This window comes from Melanerpes formicivorus, unplaced genomic scaffold (genome assembly GCF_026170545.1).
Source record: "Melanerpes formicivorus ecotype bairdi unplaced genomic scaffold, bMelFor1.0.p_v2 SCAF_22, whole genome shotgun sequence".
NCBI classification, from domain to species: Eukaryota; Metazoa; Chordata; class Aves; order Piciformes; family Picidae; genus Melanerpes; species Melanerpes formicivorus.
Window position 1 is genome coordinate 6,458,082 of NW_027142374.1, and position 14,535 is coordinate 6,472,616.

Consider the following 14,535-nt stretch of genomic DNA (forward strand, 5'->3'; position numbering starts at 1 on the left):
AAAATCAAGTCCAGAAACATTTGTAGCGTGTGCCAAGCCTTTGGATGGACTCATCCTTCCTGCAATAAACCCACCGCATTTCACACCAGACTTACCTGAAGCATCATGGAAAAATCAGTGAAGAAGATGTAGAGAGCAACAAAAGCCAACTGAAAAAAAAAAACCACCCACCATTTTTAAGCAGATACCATGGATGAACATCATCCCTGCAGGCAGAGCTTGGACATTCATGGCTGTGTGGCATTTTCCTCTGCAGAAGCTTGGGTCACACAGTGCCATCACCTTTCCTCCCAGTGGGCTCAGCCAAATCTACCAGTGTTTTGGCAGCCTGAGTCAGCCCCATGTTTCCACCTGCTGCCAGCGTTGTACCGGATTCCTGTGGCTCTCTTCAGGTCAGGCTCGCCACACTGGGCACTCTGATGATGGAAGCTTTGCTCTGCAGCTCAGCCCAACAGTCAGCACAGGCCCTCAGTGCCCATTTGGGATGTTACAGGAAAAGCTTCCAGGAGTGATCCCAGTTTGCTCTTTGTCCCCTGTGATCAGGGGTTTTTAGCACATGGTAGGAAGCAGGAGTGTGTAGCTGCAGCAGAGAGGAGAGGTTGGTGTGCAATGAGGTTCTCTAGGGCATCCAAAAAATATGTACAAATCCAAGTGTAGTGGCCTTGGGTTGGGGTTCTCCTTATCACAGCTGCATTCTTCAGCGTTGTTTCTCAGCCACCTCCTCACAAAGCAGTCAAGGTAAAAATCTCAGCTCCTCCAGCTTCAGTTCCTGAATTCCCCAGATGATTTCACTTACCCAGGGATGGTCCACACCAGCTTCTTCACAAGCTGTGCTGCTAACGGAGCTGTAGCCCTGGTGCCCAGCTCTGCTTCTGGCCATTGCTTGTCCTCTCTGCTACCTCCTGTGTCTGTGCCACATCCCTTTGACTGTCCCAACTGCTCCCACATCAGGCGCAGCGGGTCCAGCAGTCACTAGACGACCAAGCTGTGGATCACAATGAGGAGATTACAGGAGCTTTACCTTGAATGATCCAGACATGAAGGAATTTAATCCTGTGTTTGAAATAAAAAATGTTTATTTACCTTCTTCCTCTGAGTCACTGCTGAAACATCTCATCCTCAGCTGCCATGGCAGGAGCACGAGCACTCATCCAGTGTCCTGATGTGTACGTTTGACCTTCCCTGGCATAAAGGGAAATCCCTCAGACCTGGCACTTCGCTCTGCCCCCGGGATGATCCTGCCTCCCTCCAGCCAGGGCTTTCCGGTGCACCTGAAGATAAATCCGGTGGTTTAGAGCCTGCTCCTCTTCTTCAAAACAAAGGTCAAACAGCAACATCGAGTACATTTTGATCAATTTGAGCTGATAGGGGCATCTGATGGACTCATTCATCCAATACCTGAATGGAAGAGCTGCTTCAGCAGAGCATCCTGCTGTGAAGGGACCTGCAGGTGCGAGGGGTGGTGTTAAAGCCCTTCTGCAGGATCTGGGAACAAAATCCACAATACTTGCCAACATCAAAATTCATAAAGAATTTAGTGTAAACCTCTTAGTAAAGGTTGGTGTCATCTCCCATGTGGGACACTGTAAAGGGAGAATTCAACATTGCTGAATCCCACCCAAGTGGTTGCTTTCAGCAGGAATTTGCTGGGTTTGGTGTTGCTTCAACAGTTACCAGGAGTAACCTGACTGTCCTGGGAGCTCAAGAGCAGCAGAATTAACAACTTTGGCTGCATTTTGGGTGGCACAGGGAGCAGGCAGCAATGCTCAGTGCTGTTTTCATGTGGACACATTCACGTGTCCATGAGAAGAACAGACTCCTCATCCAGCTGTTACCCACCAGCTGCTGCTCTGTGCAGTGAAAGCAAAATGGAAACACCAACTGCTTGAAGGCTTTTACAGGGCTGTGAGATGGACCCTACAGCCTGTACTGAGGTGCATCTGCTCTAGTGGTGGTGTTGGACCAGCCTCAGGGGCTGCCCTCTTCCTGCTAGGAAAGTTTTAGAGGAAAACACGTTTGCAATGCTTCAAGCATAGAGACTTTCTCCTAACAGAAGGGAAAGCCAAACCATTTTGTGATTCTGTGTGTATGTCTGGGACCTCAGCTTGTGTAGCTTCCCTGCACTTCAATGTTACAGTAGTCAGATGAAAAACTTCTCCCAAAGAGAAGGCAAAGTTGGCTGGTGCAGGACATTGCTGTGGTCCTGCAAAACACCCTGCTGGGCCCTTCACCCTCCAGTGCTGTTTTGCACACAAAAAGGCACAGGTCTGAAAGCGCCACAGTAGACAACCTTGGGTACCTGATCCAAAGGGCGATGTCTTCTCCTACAACCCAACAGTCAAGATTCAGCCTGTACTTGGGGGTTTGGTTGAAACTCTCCAAGCAGGGGAGCCCTCTGCAGGTCCAAGTCTAGCTTCAGCTCCATCCAGAAAGCGTGCTGCAAGGAAATAAAGTGAGGTTACTGAATGCTCCCCCTAAAAGAGGAGACACAGAGTACACTGAGGGTATAATCTGGACTACCTGGCATCTCAGTGTAATTTATTAACCACATATGTGAGTGGGAGACAAGTTAGTTGGGACATGTGCTGAAAGTAATTAATGGGCAAACATCAAACATGGGTGCCACATGCTACTGCTTCTCCAGGTTCTACAGGCACCTGGGGCAGCCATCAAAGGTGGAGACATGGACCTGGAGACATGGAAAGGCAAGAGCAGTGCTATGCTCAAGAGGGATGGGGGGACACAGCACCATGGGAAAAGCACTTTATGTGGCTGAAACTGCCAAATGCAATCCCTGGTGATCCCACTTTTTAAGATAAAGACAAAACACAACCTGCAGTCAGGGGGGTTGTGGAATTGTAGGGAGGAACTTACCCCAGAGCACGAAGTCATGCAACATGAACTATAATACCTTGTTTCCAAAGCAACTAAGTGTTTCAGAGTTAATGGAAAATAGTGAGGATGGAGTCTTGTGCCTGCTGCTGGCTGAGTTTGAGAAAGACCTGCAAAGCCAACTTAACTGAGGAGTCTCAGGATCTTCTCTCACCATGCCAAAAAGCATTTAGCACCAAAGTGCCCATGACCAAGTGTGGCAGATCACCACATGAGAGACATGGCAAGCTCACATGTGCACTAACAAGCAACAAGAACCCATGGGAAGGAAAACCACACATCGTGCAAGAGCTGTTGTCCCTGAGTCAGGCTCTGATTAATGCCCCATCTACCAGTGCTGTTCCACAGTCAATGTCTCAAATAGCTTCCATGCACACCAGACATGAAACACAAAGCCAAGGTGCTGAGATCGGGGGGATTGAAAGGGGCTGAGCACAGATTTGAGGAGTGATCCCACATCCCCCCGTACTTACCTTCCCCACAGAGCCCCTCACCCTTCTCCCCATATTAGGCCTCAGCCCTTTCCCAACACATTCCCTCATCACTGGGCACAGCAGATACAAGAGCTGCCACTGGATGAAAAACGGCTTCCATGTGCCTGCTGTGCGGTAGCCATCTGTGTGGAGGTGACCCAGGGCCCTGCACAGAAGGATGAACTACTCAACCCATATGTCCACAGCAGACCAGGAGCTTCTCTACACCCTTCACATCCCAGAGGATGAACTCTGCATCCCACATGCTCACAGCAGATCAGGAGCTTCTCCAGGCCCTTCACTGCAAAGCACCCAGCCTGTGATCACTGGACGAAAAGTCTGAGCACACGTGAGACCCAAACCTGAGGCCACAGCTTGCCCTCAACCTTTCACAGCAGCACAGCTATCCTAAAGACTTGCTTGGGTGGAGTGCTGCTGGTGCTCTGGGATGCATCTCCAGAGTATATTCTACAGCAGAGAGGATGCACACAGGGTTATTTCAACATCAGAGCAGGTCTGAAAAGGAAATTCAGATGCTGCATGCTTTCATGGCTGATGCTTGGACTAGACGACCTTTAAAGGTTCCTTCCAGCCCAAACCATTCTGTGCTGCAACACCAGCATTTTTCCAAACATCTCCAGCTGGGAACATTTAGGACATCTGTCTTTCCATAATGTTGAAAATTTGCTCAAAACTCTTTTTGCTTGAACTGATTAATTTTATTTACCCTGCTCAGAGTGCTTCAGCTTTTAAGGTCAGGACAAAGCAACCCACAGGTTTAGCATTTAGCACATAACACCTCAAACTACCAATGCTCAGTGCTGGAGCACCTTTCAGGCCTGCTCTGTAGGGGGTTGTCATGCCAGGACACTCCCCAGGCAAACACAAACAGCCAACATCCAGCCTCCACCATGTGCCAGAGCCTCCCAGTGCCCTCTATCAAAGTTTTAATCAAGTTACTGAGGTATTTAAAACCACGGTGCTCACATTTGTAGCACAATTTGATGATTTCCACACCAGTCACAATTTCCATGGCATCTGCCCTTTCTCAGCTAACAGCAAGACCAGCAGCACCTCCCCAAGCAGACCCACCCAGGGCTGTAACCTGGCTGCAGCACTGGACAGGAGCCACAGCTTTAAGGTTTAAAACAATGTCATGCCATTTTTTGGTTAGTTTTTTTTGCCCACCAAGTGGGATATAATAGCAAAGAAAGGAAGCAGTACAACAATGAGTTTAAAATAGCCAAACAGGTCACTCTAATTTGACCAAGCAGAGCTTCACTCTTAATTTATTGTCACTGAGTGAGAACTCACTCGTGATTTTTAAGACTGATTGGCTGCAGAAACTACTGTTAATTGATCTGACTGGAAAACCTAGACCACAAGTGCTTCCTCTGAATGAAACTAAAGGCTACATCCAGCACTGGGCACCTCACTGCAGGGAAAAAGAGGAGAGCTTGAACTCCCAGTTCTCCAAAGACAGGTTCTCGGCCCACGATCCTGTAGAGTTAATGCTGTATGATGAATGCAGCACAAGGCACATGGATGGATTTTGGTCACTTTATTAAATGAGATATTAAATAGTTTAAGATTCAACTACTAAACAGCACTTTGAATGGTGAAAACACAGATAGTATATCGTCATACTTGAATGCTTCTTCTCTTTAAAAACACATTTCCAGTCCTTATATATATTACAAAAACAGCCTTATAGGAAGAGGGGACACCTTTTCTATAGTACTTGGGATATTTAATACAGAACTGAAAAGCCATCTAATAGAAACAAAGGCAAGTCTTCACAGCTGTATGATTTCAGCAGCCAAAGCTGGTTGATGGACTGAAACATTACTATACAACTGGGACAAAACATATACAATATCACAATACTAAGCAAAAACGCTTTACATCCAAAGGAATAAACAGGTTACAAAATGTGGAGGATTTAGCAGGCAAAACTGTATTACAAGCAACATTTTTATTCGTCATCTTAAGCCATTTTATCTAGTTAAAACATCTAAAACAAATATAAAAATGAGCCTTTTATTATCTTATTGACGTATGTTCTGTCCTTAAATATTGGTTAAAGCTTGATGTTATACTCAAAGCACGTTGTTATGCAGCTAAAATGTCAAGTGAGAAACGGGTATGCAAAGTGGTCCAAGTTTAATTTCAACGCTTAGGTCGGCTCTCTGCGTATGCGTTAGTCGTCTGTTACCCAGAGGTTTGTCCAGAATGGGGGAGGGGGGGAAAAAAAAAAAAGTGCCTTTAAATGTTGCCTAAAACTTCCACATTTAAGTCTCTGAGTTACTGCAAAACTCCATTGAACATTCCCAGGTTTGGTAGAAAGAATTTCTCTTACTCACGACACGTAGGCGCATCGGTGAGAGTTGCCCAGAGTACATTTGCCTTCCAATGTTTGTCTCAAAAGTCTCATGTTTTGTTTCTTCTAGTGTGAACAGGTCTCTCCTTGTTCCCCTTCTCTCAAATTAAACTGAACTGTAGAGCTGGCAAAGCACTAGAACATACTGAGGTTCTCCTGTGGTATCTTGTAACAAAAAAGAGTCCAAGACAGAACTTGTTAGCTGGTTCTGCAACAACCAGATCACAAACCAAGTGTCAAGCACAAAAGCAAGTACCACCAAAGATTTGTGTATTTAGATGCAAAACCCACTTGTCCTCTCAGGGCAAGAACCCAAAACACCTGCAAAAAACCTTCCAGGCACCAGAACAAATTCTGTTCATGTCAGAAGAGTCCAGCAGTACCTGGAGCCGACGCCTCCATCCGCCTGCTTCTCCAGAGTTCTCTGTAGTCGATACACCATTGCCTCAAACGTTCCTCTCACTTTTACCCCCAAACTAGAACTTTTTTTTATTTGTTTAATTTTAATTTTTTTTTTTGGAGAGGTGGGGGAAAAAAATCACCCAAACTATGCTCAAAGAAAAGCCCTATTTATATATAATTAGATCTTCACAAGCACAAAAACTGTGGGTAAAGAGAGTTCTACTGGTGTCAAAGCAACCAGAAATTGGTTGACTGTTGACCAGAAATGGTCTATAGTAAGAGAAAAAAGAAAATCAAAATAAACAAAGAAACCCAAGCCCTCCATGCACTAAATCCTGTCTTCACACAAATGACAGGGAGCGGGGAGGAGTGCGTAACAAAAAACTCATTTTACCTAATAGAGGAAAAGGGTTTTCACTATTCTGGCAGCTCTGGGAGTTGCTACAGCACTTTCTCTATATGGATTTTAAATCAGCAGCGGTTTTGCCATTGTATAAAGATGGTTTTTTTGACAGGGTTTGACCCTGGACATCACCACCACTTTAACCCCCCAAATACTAGGAATTTAATTTCTTGGCCTGTCTCCCATTGCCGGCAACGGGAAGAGACAGTAGCACCAGCATTAAGGAGTTAACAGAAATGTGCTTTGTACTGGACTCCCCATAAAGTAAATCAGCGTGTGAAGGAAACACATCTCCACCTCTGGGATCACCCTTTGTTGTTCCATCACATAAAACTGAAAACAAAATATGGCAGAGGACTGGGGAAGCACCATCACCTCCCCAGGTTACTGTTTAAGGCTGTACACACAGTTTTGATGTCACTGCATGACTCAGAAGTTTCAGAGCAGTAGTATTTAAGAATATTGCACTCAATTCTGTTTCAAAAAGTATTTGAAGTTCCTATTTCTTTCAGTATAGATGACAGCGCACGAGTCCAGACCTCAGTCAAAAGGAAACTAGGCTATTTCCCTTAGAATAGTCCTACTAATATCAATAAACGGGTAGGCAAAAAAGTATTCCATAATTTGAGGAATCAACTCTAATCAAGAACTCAGCTGTTTCCAATTCACGTGTGGCAAACTGAAGCATACAGAGCTGTGGTCCTTCCTAAGCTGCTCCCATCTGCTGACAGCTTCACAGCTACTAAAAGCAAGCGTAGGAGTTTAGACAGGAAACCTGTGGAGATGCTACTGTTATGGGAGGACTTGTTTTCACTGAAAACAACTTGTTATCTCCTGTACTCAACATATGTAAGAAGATTCTAGGCAACATCACTGACAGCAGGGAGAACATTATGTCCTATTTAAACAAAGCTGAAACACTAATATGGAACATGGCATTTAAGGGGACCAAACTATTTATTTTTAATTTTTTTTTTTTTTTACAGTTGAGTTCTGTTAAGCCATTGATTCCTAAAAAAATAAAAGTTCTTTCTCTGATTTTAACAATCCTTTAGGCTATTAGTGCAAAATCACATTGATTTCCCTTGGGAAGGCCCTGGATTTTTGCCTCGCATTGGGGGTGGTGCTCGTTGTAATGGTGGTGGCTGCAAACCACCAGACACTGACTGATACATTCCTCTCATATCTATCTGTTGGTAGTTGGAAGGATTCATGATCAAATTTGGAGGCTTTGGCATCATGAGATGACTCATTGCTGCTTGCTGGTAAGACATCTGCTGCTGTTGCTGCTGATTGTACTGCTGCTGTAGTCTTCTGTTCATGAGTATCCTCTGAACACAACTGATCAACTGTGAAGGGAAAGCAGAGATGCCGTGAGTGCCTGACCTGCCTCAGCACCCCAAGTATCAAGTTCAGAGCTCAAATCAATTTGTTAGGGACAGCGTGGCTGAAGGAAAAAAGCACCGTTTTTATCACCAGCACTAACGTGACGGCATTCACAAGCTGATTACTGCAGAAACCATTAGTAACACCATTTGGGGCTAAGTTCTCTCATTGACTTGCCTATTGTCTTGCAGACAGTGTGTAGGTAGTGAAATGATTTCCAGGTAAAACTCACAACGTTATTTGTCAGGTACCATTTCAGAGTCCTGCACACAGTCTAACACCAAATGTTTGTCTAAGAAAAAACTCTTCTCACTGACATTATCTGAGCAACCTTCAGATTCTGCAAAACCATTCTGAGCTAAAACCCCACTACCAGGCCTGTCTAAGATACGTGTTTCCTAAGCTGCTTTGTGAGCTCCGGAGTCAGATTTCTTTTTTAAGCCTCATGACCTTCAAGCAAAATGCTTCCACAGGAAAATCTGTTGAGTAGGTTTTAAAATTTCATTCCTGGGAGTCTCCTTCAAAAAGGCTGATCAGTGCAACCCTACACACAGCACAGGAACCATCCCCTCAGGTTCACGTACACCGTTACATAACGTCAGCAAACATTCTCCAGGTACCTATTTATGTACCTAAAATACATTATGAACACATATACACACACAAAGTCTATCCATCAAACATGGACAGCCAATCAAATACGTATTAGATGTTTTACCATCTGTTGTTTAGTGAGGACATCATTGTAGATGGCTTCTCTGCGCTTGACATCAAGCTCCTGGCTTGCCTGCCTGCTCAGTGCCAGGGCCTGCACTTGGCTTTCTGTGAGTGTTACATTTTCTTTCCACTGAAAAGGGAAAAAAAACCCAAAACTTTATTGGCACATTTTAACAACAGCATAATGGTAACTGAGGTCTTGCATCTGTTCAGATCAGAGCTGCATCACAAATTAAAACACAGCCCAATTTCCAGTCAATCTAAAATGATACTTCACCAGAATCAGAACTGTGAGTTATTACTTCTTCAGACTCCTAATAAAGGTACTACACCTGCAGATTCCTGGGAGCAAATGAGTAATGTGGCAGCCCAAGACAGACAGGTAAGGACAAGCTACAGGAAATGCATCATATTTGTGTTTAATTATTATTCCTATTTGTAGAAAATCAACATTTTCATAGCATGGCAAATAATGACGACTCTAAACTGTTAGTCCTCTAAGGCTCTGCCATATCTCAATAGCATATCTCAATAGCACTCTGGATTTCCGGAGGGCGGACTTCAGGCTACTCAAGGAACTAATTCAGAGGGTTCCTTGGGATAAAGCCCTTAAAAACAAAGGGGTCCAGGAGAGCTGGTCCTACTTCAAGGAAGAACTGTTGAAGGCTCAGGGACAGGCTGTGCCAATGTGCCGGAAGATGAGCCGCCGGGGCAGACGGCCAGCCTGGATGGTTAAAGAACTTTTAATGGAACTAAGGGAAAAAAAGAGGGTGTATCACCTTTGGAAGAGAGGGGAGGCAACCCGTGAAAAAATTAAGGATGTTGCTAGGTCTTGCAGGAAGAAAATTAGGGATGCAAAAGCGCACTTGGAGCTTAGTCTGGCCTCTGCTGTGGAGGACAACAAAAAGTCCTTCTATAAATACATTAATAGCAAGAGGAAGGGCAGAGACAACCTCCACTCCTTGGTGGACACGGAGGGGAACGTTGTGATAAGGGATGAGGAAAAGGCAGAGATACTTAACACCTTCTTTGCCTCAATTTTTACTAGCAGGACAGAATGTCTTCCAGACAGCTGGCCTGCAGAGCTGGCAGAAGGAGCCAGGGAGCAGCATAGTTTTCCACTGTTCCAAAATGGGGTAGTTGGTGATCTGCTCAGCCGCCTGGATCCCCACAAGTCCACGGGACCAGATGGGATCCATCCTAGGGTGCTGAGGGAGCTGTCAGAGGAGCTGGCCAAGCCGCTCTCCATCATTTTTCAGCAGTCCTGGCTCACTGGAGATGTCCCAGAGGACTGGAAGCTGGCCAACGTGGTGCCCATCCACAAGAAGGGCCGGTTGGATGAGCCAGGGAATTATAGGCCTGTCAGCCTGACCTCAGTGCCAGGCAAGATCATGGAACAGGTCATCCTGAGTGCATTAACACAGCACTTAGAGGATGGCCAAGGGATCAGGCTCAGCCAGCATGGATTTAGGAAGGGCAGGTCCTGCCTGACCAACCTGATCTCCTTCTACGAGCAGGTGACCCGTCTGGTGGATGTGGGGAGGCCTGTGGATGTAGTCTACCTGGACCTCAGCAAGGCCTTTGACACCGTCCCCCATAGCAAACTCCTGGCCAAGCTGTCAGCCCATGGCTTGGACAGCAGCACTCTGAGCTGGGTTAGGAACTGGCTGGATGGCCGAACCCAGAGAGTGGTGGTGAATGGTGCCACATCCAGCTGGCGGCCAGTCAGTAGTGGAGTCCCCCAGGGATCAGTGCTGGGCCCCATCCTCTTTAACATCTTTATTGATGATCTGGATGAGGGCATTGAGTCTATCATCAGTAAATTTGCTGATGACACCAAGCTGGGGACAGGAGTTGATCTGCTGGAGGGTAGAGAGGCTTTGTAGAGAGACCTCGACAGGCTGGACAGATGGGCAGAGTCCAACGGCATGAGATTTAACACATCCAAGTGCCGGGTTCTGCACATTGGCCACAACAACCCCATGCAGTGCTACAGGCTGGGGTCAGAGTGGCTGGAGAGCAGCCAGGCAGAGAGGGACCTGGGGGTGCTGGTTGATGGTAGGATGAACATGAGCCTGCAGTGTGCCCAGGTGGCCAGGAGGGCCAATGGCATCCTGGCCTGCATTAAGAACAGTGAGGCCAGCAGGAGCAGGGAGGTCATTCTGCCCCTGTACACTGCACTGGTTAGGCCACACCTCGAGTACTGTGTCCAGTTCTGGGCCCCTCAGTTTAGGAAGGATGTTGACTTGCTGGAACGAGTCCAGAGAAGGGCAACGAAGTTAGTGAGGGGCTTGGAACACAAGCCCTATGAGGAGCGACTGAGGGAGCTGGGGCTCCTTAGCCTGGAGAGGAGGAGACTCAGGGGTGACCTTATTGCTCTCTACAACTACCTGAAGGGGGGTTGTAAACAGGCAGAGGTTGGTCTCTTCTCCCAGGCAACCAGCACCAGAACAAGAGGACACAGTCTCAGGCTGCGCCAGGGGAAGTTCAGGCTGGAGGTTAGGAGGAAGTTTTACACAGAGAGAGTGATTGCCCATTGGAATGGACTGCCCGGGGAGGTGGTGGAGTCGCCGTCACTGGAGGTGTTCAGGAGGAGACTTGACAGGGTGCTTGGTTAGATGGGTTAGTTGATTAGGTGGTGTTGGGTGATAGGTTGGACGTGATGATCTTGAAGGTCTCTTCCAACCTGGTCTATTCTATTCTATTCTAAATGCAGCCTGCAGACATAAAGGTCAATACAAACTGGAAAGTATATTCACTAATAACAGTTAACCTGCTGAATGACCACATACATCAGTAATTTCTTTGCCTGATAACGTTTAACCTTTTCCCACCTCCTAATCTAACTCCACAGTCACCCATTTCACTCACTATGGTTGAAATGATGTCTTCAAGGGGCTGGATTCTTGCTGCAGTTACACTGTTGGTTGCTTCCACAACCTTCTCTCTTCCTTGATTAATAAGGTCCTGAGAAAACAACAGAAAATTAATTATAAAGCACTAAGAACACATTCCTTTGCCAACCTTTTCCAAATTTTCTTCATCTTTGCCTTGTGTACACAGACATTAATTACTTTTTTCTCTCTATTTGCACAAGTCAATAGCACCAAGTTTCCACACACCTCAATTGCAGCACAGAGTAACTGAAGTGTGTAGAAATCTGTCAATTTGTACAGTGGGCAGTGTTTATACAATACTATTTTTGCACTCAAATGTTTTCAGATCATCACTGCAGTGCTACATTTCTACCCAGGCAAATCTTCTGCCACAATGACTTTGCTGATGTTACAATTTCAACTCATTCTCTGTGCTCAAAATGACACCCACCATGATAAACGATCTTTTTTAGCATAATCCTGGCAAATGTGCTGCATTATTCAACACAGGTCTCCTTGATCTGCACACTTTGTTAGAAGCTTTCAATTCTTTTGCACAGACTCAGACACTAGTAGGGTACCATCAGACAACCGTGCTTCAGCTCCTGCACTTCACAGCCTGGAATGTTACTAGGAAGAAATGCTCCCAGCTACTTCAGCTAAGATGGGAAAACAAGAGCTGGGTTAACTGAGGAACAGAGCATGTGTTCCTCTATCCCATTCCTTCTCAGGCAGGAGGTAGAAGGCTAGATGTGGTAATGACATTAGCTGTGACTTGTGACAGAGGGGCTTACAGCTACACAGACACATTACACTACCTGGATTGCTACTTACCTCCAGTTGTTGATTGCTCATAGCTGACAGAGCACCCAAATTGAAAGGAATATACGGTGTTTGGGAGCTGAAGTTTGTGGGAAGCACGTTGGTCCCAGTTGGCATGTTGAAACGCATCGTCAAGCCCTTAAAAAATACAAAATGCATTTATATTTGGAAAACTCTGGTAATTTATGGTCTTCTAGAACAACCCATGAGATACCAATCAAACTTCTAGATCCTTTCTGGAAGGTGCTTATGTTAGTGGGATTGCTGCCAAAAAATTGTAACTCAATTGTGTACTTTAAATGGAGCTAGACATTTTCCTCATTGGCAAAAGAGAGGCTTTACAAAGGACACTAGCAGAGTTTTATTACAAAACAGGAAAAAAAATATGGGTGCAAAAAGGATAAAGCAACTTTGAAATCAAAGTAGCAAAGAAAATACACAAAAAGGACCAGCACTGGGATGGCAAACAAGACACAGTATCTCTATTTCTCATGTGTCAAAATTTGCTTTCCAGAATCATTGTTTTGGCAAGATAATTAATTTCCCCAGAACAAAGTGAAAAGGTAAGTGGTACTTAAATCTGGAGAGGTTTGTTCTCATGTGTGTAAACCTGATTAGATAACTTTACCTTCTTTTCTGCTTCATACTCTGCCCATGCTGCCTTCCTTTCCTCTTCGGTGAGTTCCTCTTCCTCCTTATGGTCCAGGAGTGAATCATGTTCATGATACCCAACAATATACTCTTTATTGATCTGCAGCAGTTCTGCCAGAATCGTGTCCTGTTCAAATGAAGAGAAGACAAAAGGAGAAGTCACTCTGCAGCAATACTCCCAATATTGACTCTTTGTGCATGTCTAACTTACTCCTTGCACTCAACCTCATAAATAGCAGCTCAGAGCACTTCACAGTGCAACAAAATTAAAGAATAATTCGATAGCCCAATCTTCCTCAGAGGGAGGGTAATGGCTTAACAATCTGTTAGCAAGATGACAGTACAATCACTTAATGAACCACAGGAATGCACTCAGATTCCACAACAACAAACACAGTTTAAGGACCTAAAAAGAATGGAATGTGCTCAATGATTTTTCCTTTGCTTAGGCTGGATACCTGAGAGGACCCAACAATAATCTGCATCTATAAGATATAAAGGGCACCTTTACTAGATTTAAAGCACTAAGTAGTACTTTGGTACATCAACTGGACATCAGAATTCAACAGAAAAGGCTGTTTGCTTAAAACTTCAGATAGATGCTGAGATAAAAAGCCACCCCCACCCATTTGGACAAGGAAAGATCAAATCATTGCCATGAATTGCACTTGATCAGAAGGCTGCAATTTAGACCTCTATATTCCACAATGCTTGACTGCTTTTAAGGTTCACCAAAATATTTACAATATACTTTATAATGGCAAACCGTTGTGAAGGTTTAGTTTGCAGGGATACTAACATTTTATACACATACAAAATCTCTCTCTCTCTGTATACACACACACACACACCTGTTTGATGATTTTAAAGTTGGTTTCCAATCAAAATGATTCTGTGACACTACATACAGCTCAGCATTCAGTCCAAGATTCATGATACAAACCATTATTTCCCTGCACTTCTGGATTGCCTCTCTGAAATGAATTACAGTCAATACACTGTTGTGGAATTATACGAATACCTACAGACCCAGTCCCCATCCCACCCTCTTCTCCTTTAGGCATTTGTACCAACAGAAATATGAACTGTCCTACCCTGACATTTTATAATCTAGATGGAACAACGATTGGGAAGAGTGGCTTGTACCCACAAGCAGATTTTTGGAACAACACTGGGAACTGCATGTGGAAGTCCTGGAAGACCAGTGGTTTTGCCACAGCAGCCACAGAAAGTTGTTTGTTTCTCTTGCGTGTTTACAGCTCTATTATGTTGACCAATTAGGTAAGCTAGTCTCTGCTTCATCCTTCTGCTAGCTGGTTTCCCTAAACTGGAATCGATGATTTCATCACCTGCTCCTCAACAATATTCAGTATAATACCTTCACAACTAACAGGCACAAGGAACAAGTAACAGTATTTTGGGGTGCTAGGAGAGAAGGCAGAGACAGAAAAGGGATGCAATAACAGGATACAACAAAAACATCTAAAAGTAGTGGGTGAAGAAATCAAGACGACATTACCAAAGCCAGCTAAG

General features: G+C 45.0%; 1 protein-coding gene and 1 long non-coding RNA gene across 3 annotated transcripts in view; both read right to left on the reverse strand.

Moving 5' to 3' along the window:
• Positions 1–177: 177 nt before the first annotated feature.
• On the reverse strand, positions 178–2,431 carry LOC137447962 (uncharacterized). Its single transcript, XR_010988955.1, has 3 exons — positions 2,300–2,431; positions 1,084–1,271; positions 178–985 (listed from the first exon to the last, which is right to left on the reverse strand). It is a non-coding gene; the product is annotated as an uncharacterized lncRNA (long non-coding RNA).
• Positions 2,432–4,911: 2,480 nt separating this feature from the next.
• Positions 4,912–14,535, reverse strand: part of ATRX (ATRX chromatin remodeler) — a 94,081-nt gene continuing 84,457 nt past the window's right edge. For both annotated transcript variants that reach the window (XM_068151987.1, XM_068151989.1), the window contains exons 31-35: positions 12,980–13,129; positions 12,364–12,489; positions 11,525–11,620; positions 8,655–8,783; positions 4,912–7,899 (exon numbers count right to left, since the gene is read on the reverse strand). In XM_068151987.1, coding sequence (XP_068008088.1) covers positions 7,621–7,899; positions 8,655–8,783; positions 11,525–11,620; positions 12,364–12,489; positions 12,980–13,129 — 780 coding nt within the window. In that variant the 3' untranslated portion in view covers positions 4,912–7,620. The remainder of the gene's footprint in view (positions 7,900–8,654; positions 8,784–11,524; positions 11,621–12,363; positions 12,490–12,979; positions 13,130–14,535) is intronic.